Source organism: Tiliqua scincoides, chromosome 1 (assembly GCF_035046505.1).
Source record: "Tiliqua scincoides isolate rTilSci1 chromosome 1, rTilSci1.hap2, whole genome shotgun sequence".
Classification (NCBI taxonomy): domain Eukaryota; kingdom Metazoa; phylum Chordata; class Lepidosauria; order Squamata; family Scincidae; genus Tiliqua; species Tiliqua scincoides.
The window spans coordinates 133,881,196-133,897,607 of record NC_089821.1 but is presented as its reverse complement, the minus strand read 5'-3'; the positions used below and the strand labels follow the sequence as shown (position 1 = coordinate 133,897,607).

Here is a 16,412-nt window from a genome sequence, read left to right as displayed (position 1 = left end):
CCTGTTTTATCACAAAACACACATAATGTTGCCTATATCCAATTAGGCGTTTAACAGCATCATAATATAGTAAACAGCATTATCAGTATGCAATTTAATGCATTATTTTAACACAGTACCAAAAAAGTCTTCATTCCGCCAAAGAATATGCTCTAAAACAGATTTTCAACCTTTTAGCTCTTGGCACACTGACAAGTCGCTAAAATTGTTGAGGCAGACCACCAGTTTTTTAATTGTGTTAAATTACTACATGACAATTAAATAAATTGATGTGATACAATTAAATTACGCGACAATTAAAGAAATTCATAACAAGCTGAAATCAAACTTCTAAACTTGAATAGATCTTTCTCATAAGGTTACCTTGAGGAACTCTATAAATGGAGAGGAAAGTGCATGTGGTTTCTGGAAAGGAGGAAATGCATTTAGAAGTAGGGTGGTCAAATTTTTATCAGAAGCATCAGAATGTGTTGGCAAACACGTCAGGCTGAGCACATGATGTACTGGAAAAATGTGGAGTGAGAGGCAATGAGGTGTCATTATCAAAAAAGTTTGGGATCCAACTGGGGGCTGGGGGAGAGAGAGTATGCTAGGCAAAGATTCCAGACCATTGAAAAGTGGGCAAGGGGAGGGATGGAAAGGGAGGAGTTAACTGCAATTAAAAGGAATTAGTTGTGTGTGCAGTAGAGAGATGTACCAATTGCCTGCTCAAGTCTGTGAGAAGGAAAGAGCAAATAAACCCCTTACTGTAGTATTTCCTAAACTTCTTTTGATCCACTGCTCCCTTGACCATTGGCAGGCTCTCCATTACATTATGTTACATGACAGCCAGAAATCGACCAGGTGAAGCATTATCCCCAATTTCACCTCTTCTGTGAATAAAACTATATATTCTCTCTGCAGGGAAACTGAAACCAAATCTCTCCCCCCCCCCCGAACAACGTAATTGCACAAGGATATTCTCTACTCCCTGGTGAGTCAACCTGGAAAGGACAGGGAAGTTAAGCAAAGAGAGGGATGGCGATGGCCAAAACTACTTCCCAAAAACCCAGCTCCAAATTAACTCTTTCTGTGCCTGAGTGGCTACCTGCCGGCTGGGTGGCTACCTCTCACAGGCTTAAAGCAGCTGCTTCTCCCGTGCCGCTGCTGTCTGTCTCCTCTGGGCCCATGGCACACCTGAGACCCATAAGGCACACCAGTGTGCCATGGCCCAGTGGTTGAAAACCGCAGCTATTTTTCCAGAAAGGTTGCTTACCTGAAAGGATCTTTCCATTGTTATGGCAAAATAGTATTCTCTCCTGGGATATCTGCGCTCACAGATAAAAACTTGATTGCATATCCTGCCCTTTTCTCCCGTCTGCTTTGTGTATAACTTTTTTCCAATCATTTGGGCGGAAATCTCTTTTGCTTCTTCTGGACTAAAGATGTGACAAAAAAAAGAATGGATTGCTTACCTGCAACTAATGTACTTCAAGTAGTTATCTGTGTCATTATACTTCTAGCAAAGTATACTTCTCTTCAGAAACTTATAGAGCAGTGTTTCTCAAACTGTGGGTCAGAACCCACTAGGTGGGTCACAAGCCAATTTCAGGTGGGCCCCCATTCAAGTAAATATTTTATTTTTAATATATTAGACTTGATGCTACCATGGTATGCATTTGGGGAAAGTTACAGATCTGTACCTTTAACAGGTTACTATGTATATGCTTTTAACAATGATAGTCTAGTCAATAGGATTTACTCCTAGGTAAACATGCATAGGACTGCAGCCTAGGATTGTTAAAAATTTTCCTGCTTGATGATGTCACTTCCAGTGGGTGGGTCCTTATAGATTCCCATTCTAAAAAGTGGGTCCTAGTGCTAAATGTGTGAGAACCACAGTTATAGAGCTTAAGCCTATCGGTACCAACCTGTCCCACCCAGAGGAAAAAAGCATCACACTTTTAAGAGACAGGATGAGCATCTTTCTTCCATTTTCCTCGTAACTACTCGGAATGGAACAATGGGGAAGAAGAGCAGCTCGCATAAGTGCACAGGCAACCATATGAAGAACGTCAGTCATAAGTCAGCAACTTATCTTTCTTCTTTGTGGTGTCTGTGCAAGCCATAGGAGACTAGAGAGCTGATACACCTGAAGATGGGGGATTGATGGGGGCTGCCTGCACAGCTCATTCTGTGCTAACACAGCAGAATACCTGTAGTAAGAGTGAAACCTGACAGCAGAGACTGATCATACAGATAATCCACTGAAACAGATGCAGCAAAGATATTCTTCAACAGATAGCCATAGATATCACTCTGGCAGTGATATCAACCTGGCAGGAGAACCACAGCGAACAAAGTCTCTCGTTCCAAAGAAAGGGTAAAGATCAAAAGCATGGCAAAAGCAGAAAAGCCAGGGCATGACAAACCTCAAACATGTGCAAGGCAGACTCCTTATCACTACTGGGGTTAGGAAAAAGTTTGGGAACACTTTTCTACATCTGTTATGCCAGAGGACGCAGCACTTTGAGTTTTGTGGGGATCTGTAATGAATGCTTTGTGAGCCACCAAAGCCCAGAGGCATATATGCCAATTGTCCCTTGCCTGCTTCATAAACTGGGGACACTGCCAGAAAGGCTGTCTTATGAAACTCGTCAAAAGCAGCAGAGGTACCAGTTGGTGAGTCAACCAATGTCATTGTCCACCTCTACAAATGACATTTTTTCAACAGACACTGTAACAAAACAAAAAACCACTTTAGAGAAGGACTCTGAACACTTTGAGAAAGCAAAAAATAAGGACTGGAAGACCTGTAAAGGAGTGGGAGAAGATACACAGCAGAGAGACGAAAGAGAAGAGAACTAGCTAAAGTCGCAGCAAGTGCATTGCTCCAACGACTATTTGTAAAATACTCAAAGTGCATTTGTAAAAGCATTCTTCAAAGCTGCTCCTGCAGCAGAAAGAAAATTAGATAGGACGTTACTCACCCCACCCCTTAAGACAGGAATAACTCTTTTTTCTTAGGAAAGAAGGAAGTACCAGATTCCTAGCTAAAGCTCTAGAAATTTCTGAAGTTGACATACACAAACTTTAAAACTACATTCGATCTGACAAAGAATTATTAGGTTGTAAAAGGGGAATTTTCTTCAATACATCACAAAATATTTATAAATGGGGCAACCATGTACATGACAACACCAAAAACTGAACACAAGGCTTAATGCAGAGAGATTCACCTGAACTGTGAGAGCACCCAATGGTTAGAGGTAGGAGAAAACAGTTTTATTTTATCATTGATTTCAGTGTTTTCCCAAAGTTACTAGTGCAAAAAGCAGTGTTACGTGTTTTTATTCAAAATTTATATTATAATTATAAATTGCAATCACTTTAAAGTGTACTAGGTAGGTGGTATAGTGTCAGCAGATGCAATCAGTCATTACCCATGCACTCCTCATTAAATACTAAATAAAAACCAAATAAAATGATTTTTTGAACAGATTTTGGGGTTTTTTGTTTTGTTGTTTTTACAAAAATGAGATGTGTTCTTATTTGGTTATCACTGTTTTCTCCCACCTCTATCAATGGTGAATCTGTGCAACAGAATACATCCCAAAGAAGACTCCTGAGATAACAAACTTCTCAACCCAACTAGTATCTATTGACATTTACCAATCACTCAAAAAAGTTCCTGTTGAAGAAGTAAAACAGTAATCAGAAATCTCTGCCTCAGACCAATATCCCTATTTACATTCTCAATTCTTTCATCAGTAGGTTTCCAAATTGGTAATTAAACCAAGACAAAATTTAACTTACAATGGTCAGATGCCACTGTAGAAAATGTATAGACAAATACGTCCTAGCACAATTACATACATAACTGTTACGCAATGTTATGCAATTCCAAATTAATTTCAAATATGAAATGGTTGAGAATTCAGCCTGCAAAGTACAGGGGGCGGGAAAATGCCATGAAAGTGGCAGCAGGTAAGCCTGAGCTTTTACCTGCCTAGTCCTCCACAGCCATTTCCCACTCGACACTCTGCCTCTTCTGGCCTTCATGCCTGCCTCCTAGAGAGACTGGAAGACCTCCTATGCAAGAAAAGGCGGGTTTTAAAAAACAAACAGCCCAATCCTATCCACATTTTCCTGTGAGTAAGCCCCATTGACTCTAATGGGACTTACTTCTGAGTAGACATGCATAGGATTGGGCTGTAAGTCACTTTTTGGGAAAAACACACATAGTCAACTAGGTGTCATAGAAATCTGATGCCTTGACTTTGTCAGCCCCAGCGGCTTTGCTAGAGGGTGTAGGGCACACGAGGTGATGAGCACAGGGATGGAGGGGGATGACACAACCACTGGCAATAATTTTTTTAATCTTTGTATTTTTGAATACCATCATACAATGCGTAATTTCATGCAGAATGCAGTGAAACAAGATGGTGGTGGTTGGCAACCTTCAGTCTCGAAAGACTATGGTATAAGCCTACAGCACCTGGTATTCCCAGGCGGTCTCCCATCCAAGTACTAACCAGGCCTGACCCTGCTTAGCTTCCAAGATCAGATGAGATCAGGCATTCTATCAAAAGTTATAGCCAGCCAAGGCGCGGTGATGGTGCTTCACCACTTCAACTGTCTGGGGCGTTGCTCTGCCCATTGCATGGAAGGAGGTCCATCATGGGGGTGACGTGCTGACCTCCTGCACTGGGCAACGCTAACTGTAGGTTAGCCCTGTTTTAAACAAACAAGGATACTGAAATAGTTCTAGCAAATGCATGTCTTTGTGGCCAAAAAAAGTTGTCATTAACTATAACTTACGAAAAGACTATCTTCACTCCTCCTTTTAGGCCACCTTCAAAGGTTCCTTTTCCTCTGCCACCAGCTAAAACTTGTGCCTTCACAACCAGGTCCTTTGTACCTAGAACAAAAGGGAGGAGGAAAAACAGACAAAAATACAGAATTAAATTGTTTACCTATAGCACAGGGCTACCCATACCCCGGCCCACAAGATGATTCTGGCACATGACCCGGTGAACGGAGCATTCCGTTCCACCAGGGAACCTCCTTACTATGCTGCCCATCTCCCGCAAACTGCACACCAACCAGTCACGTCCAGGTTCAGTTGCTCCAACAGGCTTTGCACCTGGATTTCCAGGAAGACATGACTGGCCAGCATGCAGTTTGGGGGAGAGTGGTGGCATGGTAAGGAGGCTCACTGGTGGAATGGAACATTCTGTTTGTGCCAGACTGCTGCTACAGCAAAGTTGTTTTCAAAAGTCATAAAGTATCACACACAGAGACTAAAAACATCCGACATTTTCTTCTGACATAATAATAATAATAATAATAATAATAATAATAATAATAATAATAATAAAGTTTAAGAAGTTATTTAAATTATCAAACCCAAACACACACACTTTCCTGATAAAGGACATAGCAGATGCAGTAGATTTTCACAATTTTGGTCACTAGTGTCAAGCTCAACTTGTTGCCCCCCCAAAGCTTAATGCTCAGTGCAACTCCTACCGCCTGCACCCCTTAGCTACGCCACTGCCATCATCCTCTTCTACTTCACTTGCTGTCAAGAATCATCAAATTCTACTGCTAGGGACAAGCTACTTTCTTTCATCAGTTCCAGCAGACTGGCACTGAAGCGGAGAACAAGACTATAAAACAATATTGAATTACAGACAATTGGATTTATAATTGAAAAAATAATATTTAAAACAAAACTGCCATAAATGCTTTTGTTACTTAATATTATTCAAGTATAATTAACTTGGTCTGACTCAGTTTCATATCACTAAGGAATTTTACGTTAAAAAAAATTCCAGATCCAGATTGATTATCCACAGTTCTGAACTTGGGTTCAGCTGGACTTGGCCTCTCTGAATGCTACCGGAGCTGTGAGCTGCTCATGTCTGAAGGCCTTTGGAGTGCTAGGGAAGCTGTGCATAGCCGGAACCTGTGTGCATTTCCGGAAGGCAAAAAATGGCAACTTCCTTGTTTCCAGCCAAAAACCAGAAGTTGTGATTTCAGTCAGAGGATTACAGGGTGCCTAAACCACAGATTTCACTATCTATGGGTTTCAACATCCAGGAATGGAACCCCCGCAGATGCCAAGGCACAACTGGATGTATTAATTAAAATATTTATACCCCACCCTTTATTATCCTAGATAACACCCACTGTTCTACAATATTTTCCCCCCCATTACCGAGCTATGAAATTATAGGATCTTGGGCACTGGGGAAGTCAGAATTTTAAAAATGTAAACTTGTTTCTCCACATAAGATATCCTCTTTAAAATTAGTGCACAGAATATAAAATGAGAGGAAAAAGAGAACATTTATTTACTGTTATGTGTTTATACATACACTCTTCTATTTTATACCTATTTCTTTTGCAATATTGTAAGCTTCCTCTGGCGTCTTCGCAACCAATCCATGTGGAACAGAAATGCCAGCTTCTTTCAATAGTCCCATACTCAGATACTCATGCAGCGACAAGTGCCTTTGCTGCTGTTGCTGTACTTGAAACACATAGCTATTGAATAATCCTGAACTTCCGCCAAGTACCTAGGAAAACAGGAATACACAATATTCAGTTTAACTGGTTTGATTCATAGGTACAATGGCTTATCATACAAACAAGATGCTCTGTACATGAAGTGCGACACACTTCCCAAGTCATACTGGTGTGATTACAATGCATGACACAAGTGTGGACTAAACATCTCTGGTTCATAGAAATCCCTCCTTCTGAAATGGAAGCCCACAGTCCTGTGAGCAACACCTCTGTCCCCAAACAGGAGAAGAAAAGGTTGGGGCTGTGGCTTAAACTGACATGGTCACAGCATGACACAACCTGGGTTGCTACCATCACTATTCCCATCTTAATTTTAATAGAGGAAAGACCGAATGGGGAAATTTTCAGAGAACAATCCCTGCAACTGCAGAACTGGAAGGGTGTTGTAGTCCACTGCCTCTTCTTTTCCCCTGAGATTACTTCTAAGCCACTGTGTAAATTGTACATACCCCACAACAGGCACTGTAAGATCCATGTCTGAACAATCCCGTTCCTCCTACTCCCAATTTCACATTCATTTCCCCCACTACTGATACCAAACTTAATGCAATTGCTAAATTGTGATTAAAATTATTTTTCCCCTATTTTCCAAGACCAGCATTAAGGCAGCTGCTGTCTTGCTTGTTCTATCCCCATCGAGAATTATCCCAATATGGTAAAGGTAAAAGGGCTTTTACTTGTGTACTCATGCACATTTTTATATGAAATAGCAAACAACAAAGATGTCTTCCAAGTCACGCATATAACTTTATATCTTAGGAACCTGAATCTATTTATTGAATGCAAGCTGAAATAAGTTTAAGAAGAGGAGAGCAAAGACTTTTCAAATGTTAATTACTCACCTTCAAAGGATATACAATTGGAATTTAGCCATATTTGCAAAACAAGATGACAAGTCACTTGGAACAGCAGCAGTCTAGAGAACAGGACTAGGGCAGCAGTTGCCAAACTCAGGACCATGGCATAACAAAAAACTGCCCCTCAAACTGGAGCTTATTGTTCTAACATGTTGCAGCAGGACTTTCAGTGACATCGGGGGCAGGGATGCTCCAGGCAGTTGCGTCAGTTGCCCAGTGTCCCAGAAAGCTATGCAACAGCACATCCAGGCAGACGCAACTGCCCAGAGCATCCCTGTCCTCCAATCTCACTGAAAGTCATGCGGTGACACAGCAGAACAGTAAGTTCCATTCACAGGGCAGAAGGGTTAGTCCAAACCCCAGATCCGGCCCCAGGTCGGAGTTTGGAAGGCCCTGTTCTAGGGGAAATTATTCTCCATGAAGTATTAGTATTATACTGTGCTTCTGACAGTGGAAAATACCACAAAATCTTTGTGCACACGTGTTCTCTCTCATAAGAACAGCCCCACTAGATCAGGCCATAGGCCCATCTAGTCCAGCTTCCTGTATCTCACAGCGGCCCACCAAATACCCCAGGGAGCACACCAGATAACAAGAGACCTCATTCTGGTGCCCTCCCTTGCATCTGGCATTCTGACATAGCCTATTTCTAAAATCAGGAGGTTGTACACACACATCATGGCTTGTAACCCGTAATGGATTTATCCTCCAGAAACTTGTCCAATCCCCTTTTAAAGGCGTCCAGGCCAGATGCCATCACCACATCCTGTGGCAAGGAGTTCCACAGACCAACCACACACTGAGTAAAGAAATATTTTCTTTTGTCTGTTTTAACTCTCCCAACACTCAATTTTAGTGGATGTTCCCTGGTTCTGGTGTTATGTGAGAGTTTAAAGAGCATCTCTCTATCCACTCTTTCTCTCCCTCCTGCATATCACTGTCACTAGCTACTCATGCACTACTATAGACTGGAATAGTGACAAACTTCCTTCTCATCTCATTTTCCTTCTTCAGAGAAAGGATCACTGCTTCAGTTTGTCTTGGTATTCCTAACAATGCTACTTTGAATAGCAAGAGTAACGATTGATAGAGAAGGGAACAGATGAGATTTTCTAGCAGAAACAGGAAAGTCAGAAGACCCTCTCCCCTCCCATCACTACATCTTTGCTGGTTATCCTAAGGCTTCACAGAGCGTCTCAGCTCCCACATCACCACTACTGCTATTTCTGTAGCCACTTTCATTCTCAACTTTATATTCATGCCATACATTATTCACACACACAATACCACGAAAGGACTCACCATGGATACTATGTTGACTGACCCTTCCAACTCTGGTATGTGGACAAGTCACTGTAAAAAGCATTTGTGGGCCACATCAATTGCCTTTATCTTTCCTAATCAAAGCCAGGACAGATAAAACAAGAGAGAGGGAGACAGGATCCCTAGCTGAGCCTTAGTGCAATCTGTACTATGTCTGGAAAAACTTGTAGGTCAGAGAAAGATGGACAGGCAGAATCATGCAGGGTAGGGCACTTCTCTCCATTGACAGAGAGTCCAGAATGAAAACTTTAGTTGTTTTTTGAGCGAGTATTTTGAAACAATTACAAACAAAATTTGTAGTCAGCTGGAGGTTAGGAAATTCATAAATGGAATAAAGAAGATGCCTCCCATTTAAACCAAAACCTTTACTAAACATTTTTTTAACAGGAGGGCATGTCAAAAATCTGGTTTTGGCATAGACCTGGATAAAAAAAATAAAATTCAGATACATATTCTTTGGGTGGAAAGTACTAGTAATCTAGTCTGGGTATCCATTTTGAAAGCATTGTAGTTACCATGGAGGCACTGGACTACTTAGCCAGCAGGAAATAACCATTAGCTATCAAAGCCAGGCAGAATTTGTGGACATTTGACCATATATTTAGACCCTCCACTAGATGTTCATACTGGAAAGCAACATAAGTGGTATACATAAGCACACAAACCCCAGAAACCATAGGTATAACTTCTAAACCGAACAAAATATGTTCTGCCAGACAGCAGAACTCAGTTAAATAAGTACAATATGTAATATTAACAAAAATTCTATTTCACTGTTCGTGACTACGGTCCACTTTGTATTATCTGTATTCCCTGTCTTGAACTATGCTAAGTAGACTGCTCAAGATCAACATAAAGCTTAGCAAACAGCCTACAAAGGACAGACTTCATGCACTAAGGCTAAATAACATTTACAATACCCAATTATTTTACTGTTCATGCTAAACAGTTCCTACAAAACGGTTCATAGAAAAGGCTCCAACTACAGGCAACATTAAGGGAAATGGTGGCATTTTGCCAGCTAACCTATACTGAACAAGTCATTCAACCCTGATTGTTTTGTATACACTCCAAAATGTGGTATGAATGGAATGACAAGACAGAAAAATGAAACCTCACCAATCTCAGCAGACCCCTGATCTGTCAGAAGAACACTACTTGGCACTGTCTTCAAATGAAAATCCCTAGAATATAATACAAGACGGGAATAGCACTAACCTTTATTCTACTTGCACGAGAGGAAATAGTCACACAGGGAAACAGAACATATGTGGGTCCCATCTTGATTCAGTACATACTGTGCTTTCACTTGCACTACTCTAACAAGAGAATAACGAAGACAACTTGTCACACTCAAATGCACAAAGACATGTCTCCCACAAAGTTGCTGAAAACTGAAGGAATGGCACCTGTTAGAGCAAAGTACTGGTTGAGAATAAACCCCATTGAAATGAATGTGTCCTCATGAGAAACAGTGGAAGGCTTAGAGCCTTCAAGGGATACTATCCCCACCTGGGTTTTGGGAAGCCCCATGCCTCCAAACCCAAATTAAAGAACAGGGCTTCAGAAGCAAAGCACCTGAGGGTTTCAAATGAGGCCCTCACTTACTGTTGGAACACTATTCTATGTAATTTAGAAATTAAATGTAAACAGCAAGCATGTTAATGTCAAACCCACAAAGTAACAAGACTCAACAAGGCCAATGCAAAATGAGGTCATGCCCTTTTTTAGCTTAACAACCTTGTGAGGCAGACTAGGTGAAAGCCATAGTGAGGTGGCTGGTTCAAGGTAATTCAGTGAACATGGACAAACTCGGGTCCTCCTGATCCATGTTTATCACCCAATCCCCCTATACCACACTGAAAAAAAAATGCCAGAAGATAATTTTTTGTTTTTTAGCTTCTCTCAAATATTAGTGAGAGTACTATATTCATTTCATAGTGCTAAGAAGGAAGCCAAATGGAAAAATAGTTGTCAAGCATCAAAATGCTCTCTCTGATACAAGGAAGGAACACAAAGGCAGTAGGAAGAAGGAGTTGCCACTCATCCAACTGCCTCTGGGCCTTAGCGAACAGGTTGTGGTAAAAACCACATGATTTAAATCAGAAAGTAAAAGAAGAAACAACCATAATTTCTCATTTCAAGCTATGAACCAGCAAGAGGGCAAAAAGGGAGGGGGGAGGCTAAAACCAATGATGATTATATAATTTTGCCTCCATTGCACCACATGCCCTCTGGACTATTTTTTTTTATTAATTTATCCACATCCACCCCAATATCTCCAAAAGCATAGGGAATACAATCTGCAAAAGGAAATGGGGACTGATTAGCCCAGAATGCACTGATCCTGTTGGCTAGAATGGCTCTCAATCATGGCAGAACACTGTAATAAAAGAAGTTTCATTACTGGAAGTAACTCAAGCACGTGAGAGAGATTCAACTGATGCTTTTTTCCCTACATAAAATTAGATACCAAGTAAAGTGATCCCAATAGGAACCACAGCACAGGCTTAGTTCTCAAGCCTCCCGATCCATCTGCCACAATGCCATTGCATTTTGTAGCCCTCCCAACTGTTTGTTTCTTTTAAATTTAAAAACAAAACAAAAACCACTCCATGTTACACATTTTGGGTAACATGTAGTCTGAGCCCTCACAAATGACTTTAGAGTATCCGCTAAACTAGAACAAGAATGGACTATTTCTATAGCTCTTTGGTTTGTTCTGTACCACCCAATTCCAGCAATGTCGTTAGAAACAAGTCAGTCTAACTAGTATACCTATATCTAAGCCAGAAAATCTATGAATCTGCTTGCTAACCACATTTGTATTGGCAACCTTCAGTCTCAAAAGACTATGGTATCGCGCTCTGAAAGGTGGTTCTGGCACAGCGTCTAGTGTGGCTGAAAAGGCCAATCCGGGAGTGACAATCCCTTCCACACCAGGAGCAAGTGCAGTCTGTCCCTGGTCTGTCTCCCTGGCTATGGGCCTTCCTTCTTTGCCTCTTTGCCTCAGACAAAGTGTCTCTTCAAACTGGGAAAGGCCATGCTGCACAGCCTGCCTCCAAGCAGGCCGCTCAGAGGCCAGGGTTTCCCACTTGTTGAGGTCCATTCCTAAGGCCTTCAGATCCCTCTTGCAGATGTCCTTGTATTGCAGCTGTGGTCTACCTGTAGGGCGCTTTCCTTGCACGAGTTCACCATAGAGGAGATCCTTTGGGATCCGCCCATCATCCATTCTCACGACATGACCGAGCCAACGCAGGCGTCTCTGTTTCAGCAGTGCATACATGCTAGGGATTCCAGCACGTTCCAGGACTGTGTTGTTAGGAACTTTGTCCTGCCAGGTGATGCCGAGAATGCGTCGGAGGCAGCACATGTGGAAAGCGTTCAGTTTCCTCTCCTGTTGTGAGCCGAGAGTCCATGCTGCAGTACAGAAGTGTACTCAGGACGCAAGCTCTGTAGACCTGGATCTTGGTATGTTCCATCAGACTCTCTTTGTGAGTCTGGAAAACGTGGTAGCTGCTTTACCGATGCGTTTGTTTAGCTCGGTATCAAAAGAAATAGTGTCGGAGATCGTTGAGCCAAGGTACACAAAGTCATGGACAACCTCCAGTTCATGCGCAGACATTGTAATGCAGGGAGGTGAGTCCACATCCTGAACCATGACCTGTGTTAGAGACACTAATTTAAAATGCTTTCTTCATTATTCTTCAATGAACTACCGTATTTTTCGCTCCATAAGACACACCTGACCATAAGACGCACCTAGTTTTTAGAGGAGGAAAACAAGAAAAAAATATTCTGAACCATATAGTGTAATAAAATATTTAATAAACTATAACAGAATAACATTTGAACCGTGTAAAGTGAACAGCAGTCAACAGTGGCATTAAGAACCATTATCACTGTCATTAACAAATGGAGAGACTTAAAGGTTTGAGTACTCTAGTTTTCTGGAAACCCCAAGAACTCATCATCGCTAGAGTCAGAATTTATGAAGCTCACAAAAGCAGGTGCACACAAATAGAGGATCACATTATCTTTCTGCTACAATGATGTTCTGCCAAATCCCAATCCACTGGGCCTTATGCCCGCTTAAGGCTGATCTGTCCCCCTTGTGCAACTCACCAGTGCAGCAAGCAAAAGTGAGTCCAGTTCCAGTCCACAGATGCCAAGTAAATCAGTCCCATCAATCAGAGTTGCCAAATCAGAGTCCAGAGCCAATAAGCCAAATTACAGTCCAAGGTCAGGTTCCAGGTAGGTTAGTCAAATCCGTCAGGGTATCCAAAGTCCAGTCACAATCCACAGTCAGATTCCAAATTCAATAAACCCAGTCAGTCTCCTCTCCTACCTCCAACCTGCACTCCTTCAAAACCCACAAACCCTTTCTGCCTCAGGTACTCCTTATATCCCTGAGGGCCCTATTGCCTTCCAGTGGCTGCAGCTGTGCAGCACACTCTGCTGGATGCCTAGGCCTTACCCTTTAAGGGGCCACTGCTGACACCACATCTACCTCCTCGCCAGTTCTTCCGTGATTCCAATACAAATGAACAAATGGAAAGTCCAACCACAACTTGAATTCTCAAGACACAACAAACCTCTGGATTTATGGTGATTTACCTGGGGCTTGTGCAATAACAAACACTGGCATTCTGACCAAGGAGACAGTTTTTTCTTTGTGATGGGGGCTGGGGGGCTTACATTCAGATGCTGGATGAGGTGAGTGAAAGCGCCCCTCCCCTGCTGTGTGAGTGTGGGGGGGGGGCAGAGCATCTGTGTGTGTAAGAGAAGGGAGCAGCCTGTGTGTGTGAGAGAGGGGGGAAAGTGTTTGTGTTGCAGAGAAGTTGTGATGCTCCAGGCTTGGGGTGGGGGGAAAGAGTCTGTGATGCTGTAGGCTTGGGGGGGGAGCAAGAGTCTGTGATGCTCCAGGCTTGGGGGGGGAGAGAAGCTGTGATGCTCCAGGCTTGGGGGGGGAGAGAGAGAGAGGCTGTGATGCTCCAGGCTGGGGGGGGAGAGAGAGGCTGTGATGCTCCAGGCTGGGGGGGGGAGAGAGAGGCTGTGATGCTCCAGGCTGGGGGGGCAGAAGAGATAAGCTGTGATGCTCCAGGCTTGGGGAGAGTGAGGATGTGATGCTCCAGGCTTGGGGGGTGGAGAGAGAGAGGCTTTCCTGGGAGTAAGCCCCCCTGACTCTAATGGGACTTACTTCAGAGTAGGCATGCACAGGATTGGGCAGCGAGACTGCCACCCCACCCACGCTTTCCTGGGAGTGAGCCCCACTGATTCTGAGACTTACTTCTGAGTAGACACACAGGCTTGGGCTCCCTCCAGCGCTGCCACAGTCCATGCGGGCACTGAGGGAACGCAGGAGCCCCCCAGCCAGCTCAGCCTCTGACTGCCCAGGGAAGCTGAGCAGAGCGAGGGGGCGGGGCCAGGACCGGGGCAGAGGTTTTTTGTTTTGTTTTGTTTTTTGCAGTATTCGCTCCATAAGACGCACACACTTTCCCCCCACTTTTTGGGGCGGAAAAAGTGCATCTTATGGAGCGAAAAATACGGTAACTCTGATAGCAATGGCAAAAGAAGCAGCATTATAGATGGTCATTCCATAACTACGAAACTTCTTTTCCCTGAAAAATTGTCAAATCCTGATTATTTTTCAGGAGCATTCTTTGATTTTTTTCCTATCATGGCTATCTTAATGCCCAAGGCTCATGTCTAGTATTATGTTTTGGTTTGATATTTACCACTGGATATTGCAAATTAATTTTAAAATCATAACCCTAAGTATGGGTGAGGGCTGTAACAGACTGTGCCAGCAACTCATTTGTTGATTAGGCACAGTCAGCCTTATTTATTGGCTTGTTTTAATTTACTAGTATGTGTACTTTGTTACCATAAGTCACCGTAAGCTGTGAAGATGTAGGGTAAAATATTTTCAAAATGAATAAATTACTAGACAATCCTAGACAGCTGCACTTCTGCTGCAGGTGATGACAGAATGAGTTTTTAAAAAAATTCTTAGCACCATCTTTAGAAATATGTTTCTTCATTTCAGAGACACTAAGAGGCAAAAGAAGAATAGAAGGTCTGGTATCATATGTAGGCAAGAAAGGGTCAGGCAAGCAAGTAAGACGAAAGCCTGAGCAAAAAGTCCTTTGGAAAGTTTTGTATATAGTAGTATGCAAGCAGGACAGATAAATAGACAAGCAACAAGCTCTCAGGACACTAAGAAGTCACAAAGAGAAAGACAAAGATATATGAATAATATCAGGAAAGTAGTTAACTGGTAGCACTGTGCTTTCATTTATTGTACCCAAACAAAAATATCAGCATGGCAGGGACGGTGAAGAACGGATTGTATTCAGAAAGCGTGAGGCACCCTGGAGCAAGTCCTTTGGAGTAACTTGACTGCCATATTACTTCACCATTTACTCTCTTCTTGCCTCAAGCAGTAGTGATCACAGGATTACTTGGTCACATCTAGGATCACATCTACCCTAACACAGATGTAGGGTGACATTACTCTGCTCTTGTGAAAAAACCCTCACCACCACCCCAGATCCACTAACTCTCTTCTACTCACCCAGAAACACCCAGAGACAGACACTGCCAACAATATACCTAAAAAAGGGAAATAATTTCCCCCACATTCTGGTTAAAGGAGAAGGAATTTGCAACCAAAATTCTTCTTTGCAGAGCAAACCTCCAGCAGATTAGGCAACACTACAACACAGCCAGTCCAACCCACTCCTCCAACCATCCAACACATCCTAACTTGCTTAAGACTCACCAGCCACAGTAAGAACTGCTATTATGCTGCCTACACCAGGGATGTCAAACTTGTTTCATACGGAGGGCTGAAGTTAGCATTCATGGTGTCTGCTGAGGCCCAGAAGTGACATTATTAAGCAAAAAGTGACATCATTAAGCAGATGATGGCCCGAAATAATTATTTTGTCCCACACAGAAATTCATTAGCTGCAAATGACAAAAGAGAAAATGTGCAAATTGTGTTCATATTTTCAAGCTATGAGAGAGCCCAATGATCAAGCTGGGAGAGCCCAATTATAACGGGGGTTGAATAAATTGCTTCCAGGGGTTGCATTTGGCCCGTGGGCCTTATGTTTGACACCCCTGGCCTACACTGAAAATGCCAGAGTTCTTCTACTTTACTGAAGGTTGCTCCTGTAATGACTATTGAGACAACATGCTGAGAGTACTCTAGAAGTGCTATACATGTTGGTTGAAAATTTGTGAATAAATAAAATTCCCATGGGGGATTTGCATAAGCAGAATGACCGGTCCACTCATGTAATCAAGGAACATGATTTCAACCATTTCCCCCCTTCATTTGCAGCCTCCCCCCCCCCCCCGCATATCATTTATGTACTTTCAAGGATTGTCATATACACAGGTTTTCCAGGGGGTGCAGGATGGAGAAGGCCTGATAAGACCTCATTCCCAGAAAACATCAATGGAGAATGAATGAAGATCTAGTTAAAAGCTGAATCTAGTTAAAATCTAGTTAAAAGATAAAGATCTTTTAAAAGCTACTACTCAAGCATACTCAGCAGTATTTCCTGTCTGAATAGGAAAATGCAGGGAAGGAAAGGAAAGAAATACACAGTTTGTGTCCTGACAAATGCACACACTCTTAGAACAGTG

At 42.5% G+C, this 16,412-nt stretch overlaps 1 protein-coding gene across 1 annotated transcript in view; it reads right to left on the bottom strand.

Moving 5' to 3' along the window:
- Nucleotides 1–16,412, bottom strand: part of SUCLA2 (succinate-CoA ligase ADP-forming subunit beta) — a 37,992-nt gene that overhangs the window by 18,937 nt on the left and 2,643 nt on the right. The window contains exons 2-4 of the mRNA XM_066633043.1: nucleotides 6,380–6,563; nucleotides 4,801–4,900; nucleotides 1,256–1,418 (exon numbers count right to left, since the gene is read on the bottom strand). Coding sequence (XP_066489140.1) covers nucleotides 1,256–1,418; nucleotides 4,801–4,900; nucleotides 6,380–6,563 — 447 coding nt within the window. The remainder of the gene's footprint in view (nucleotides 1–1,255; nucleotides 1,419–4,800; nucleotides 4,901–6,379; nucleotides 6,564–16,412) is intronic.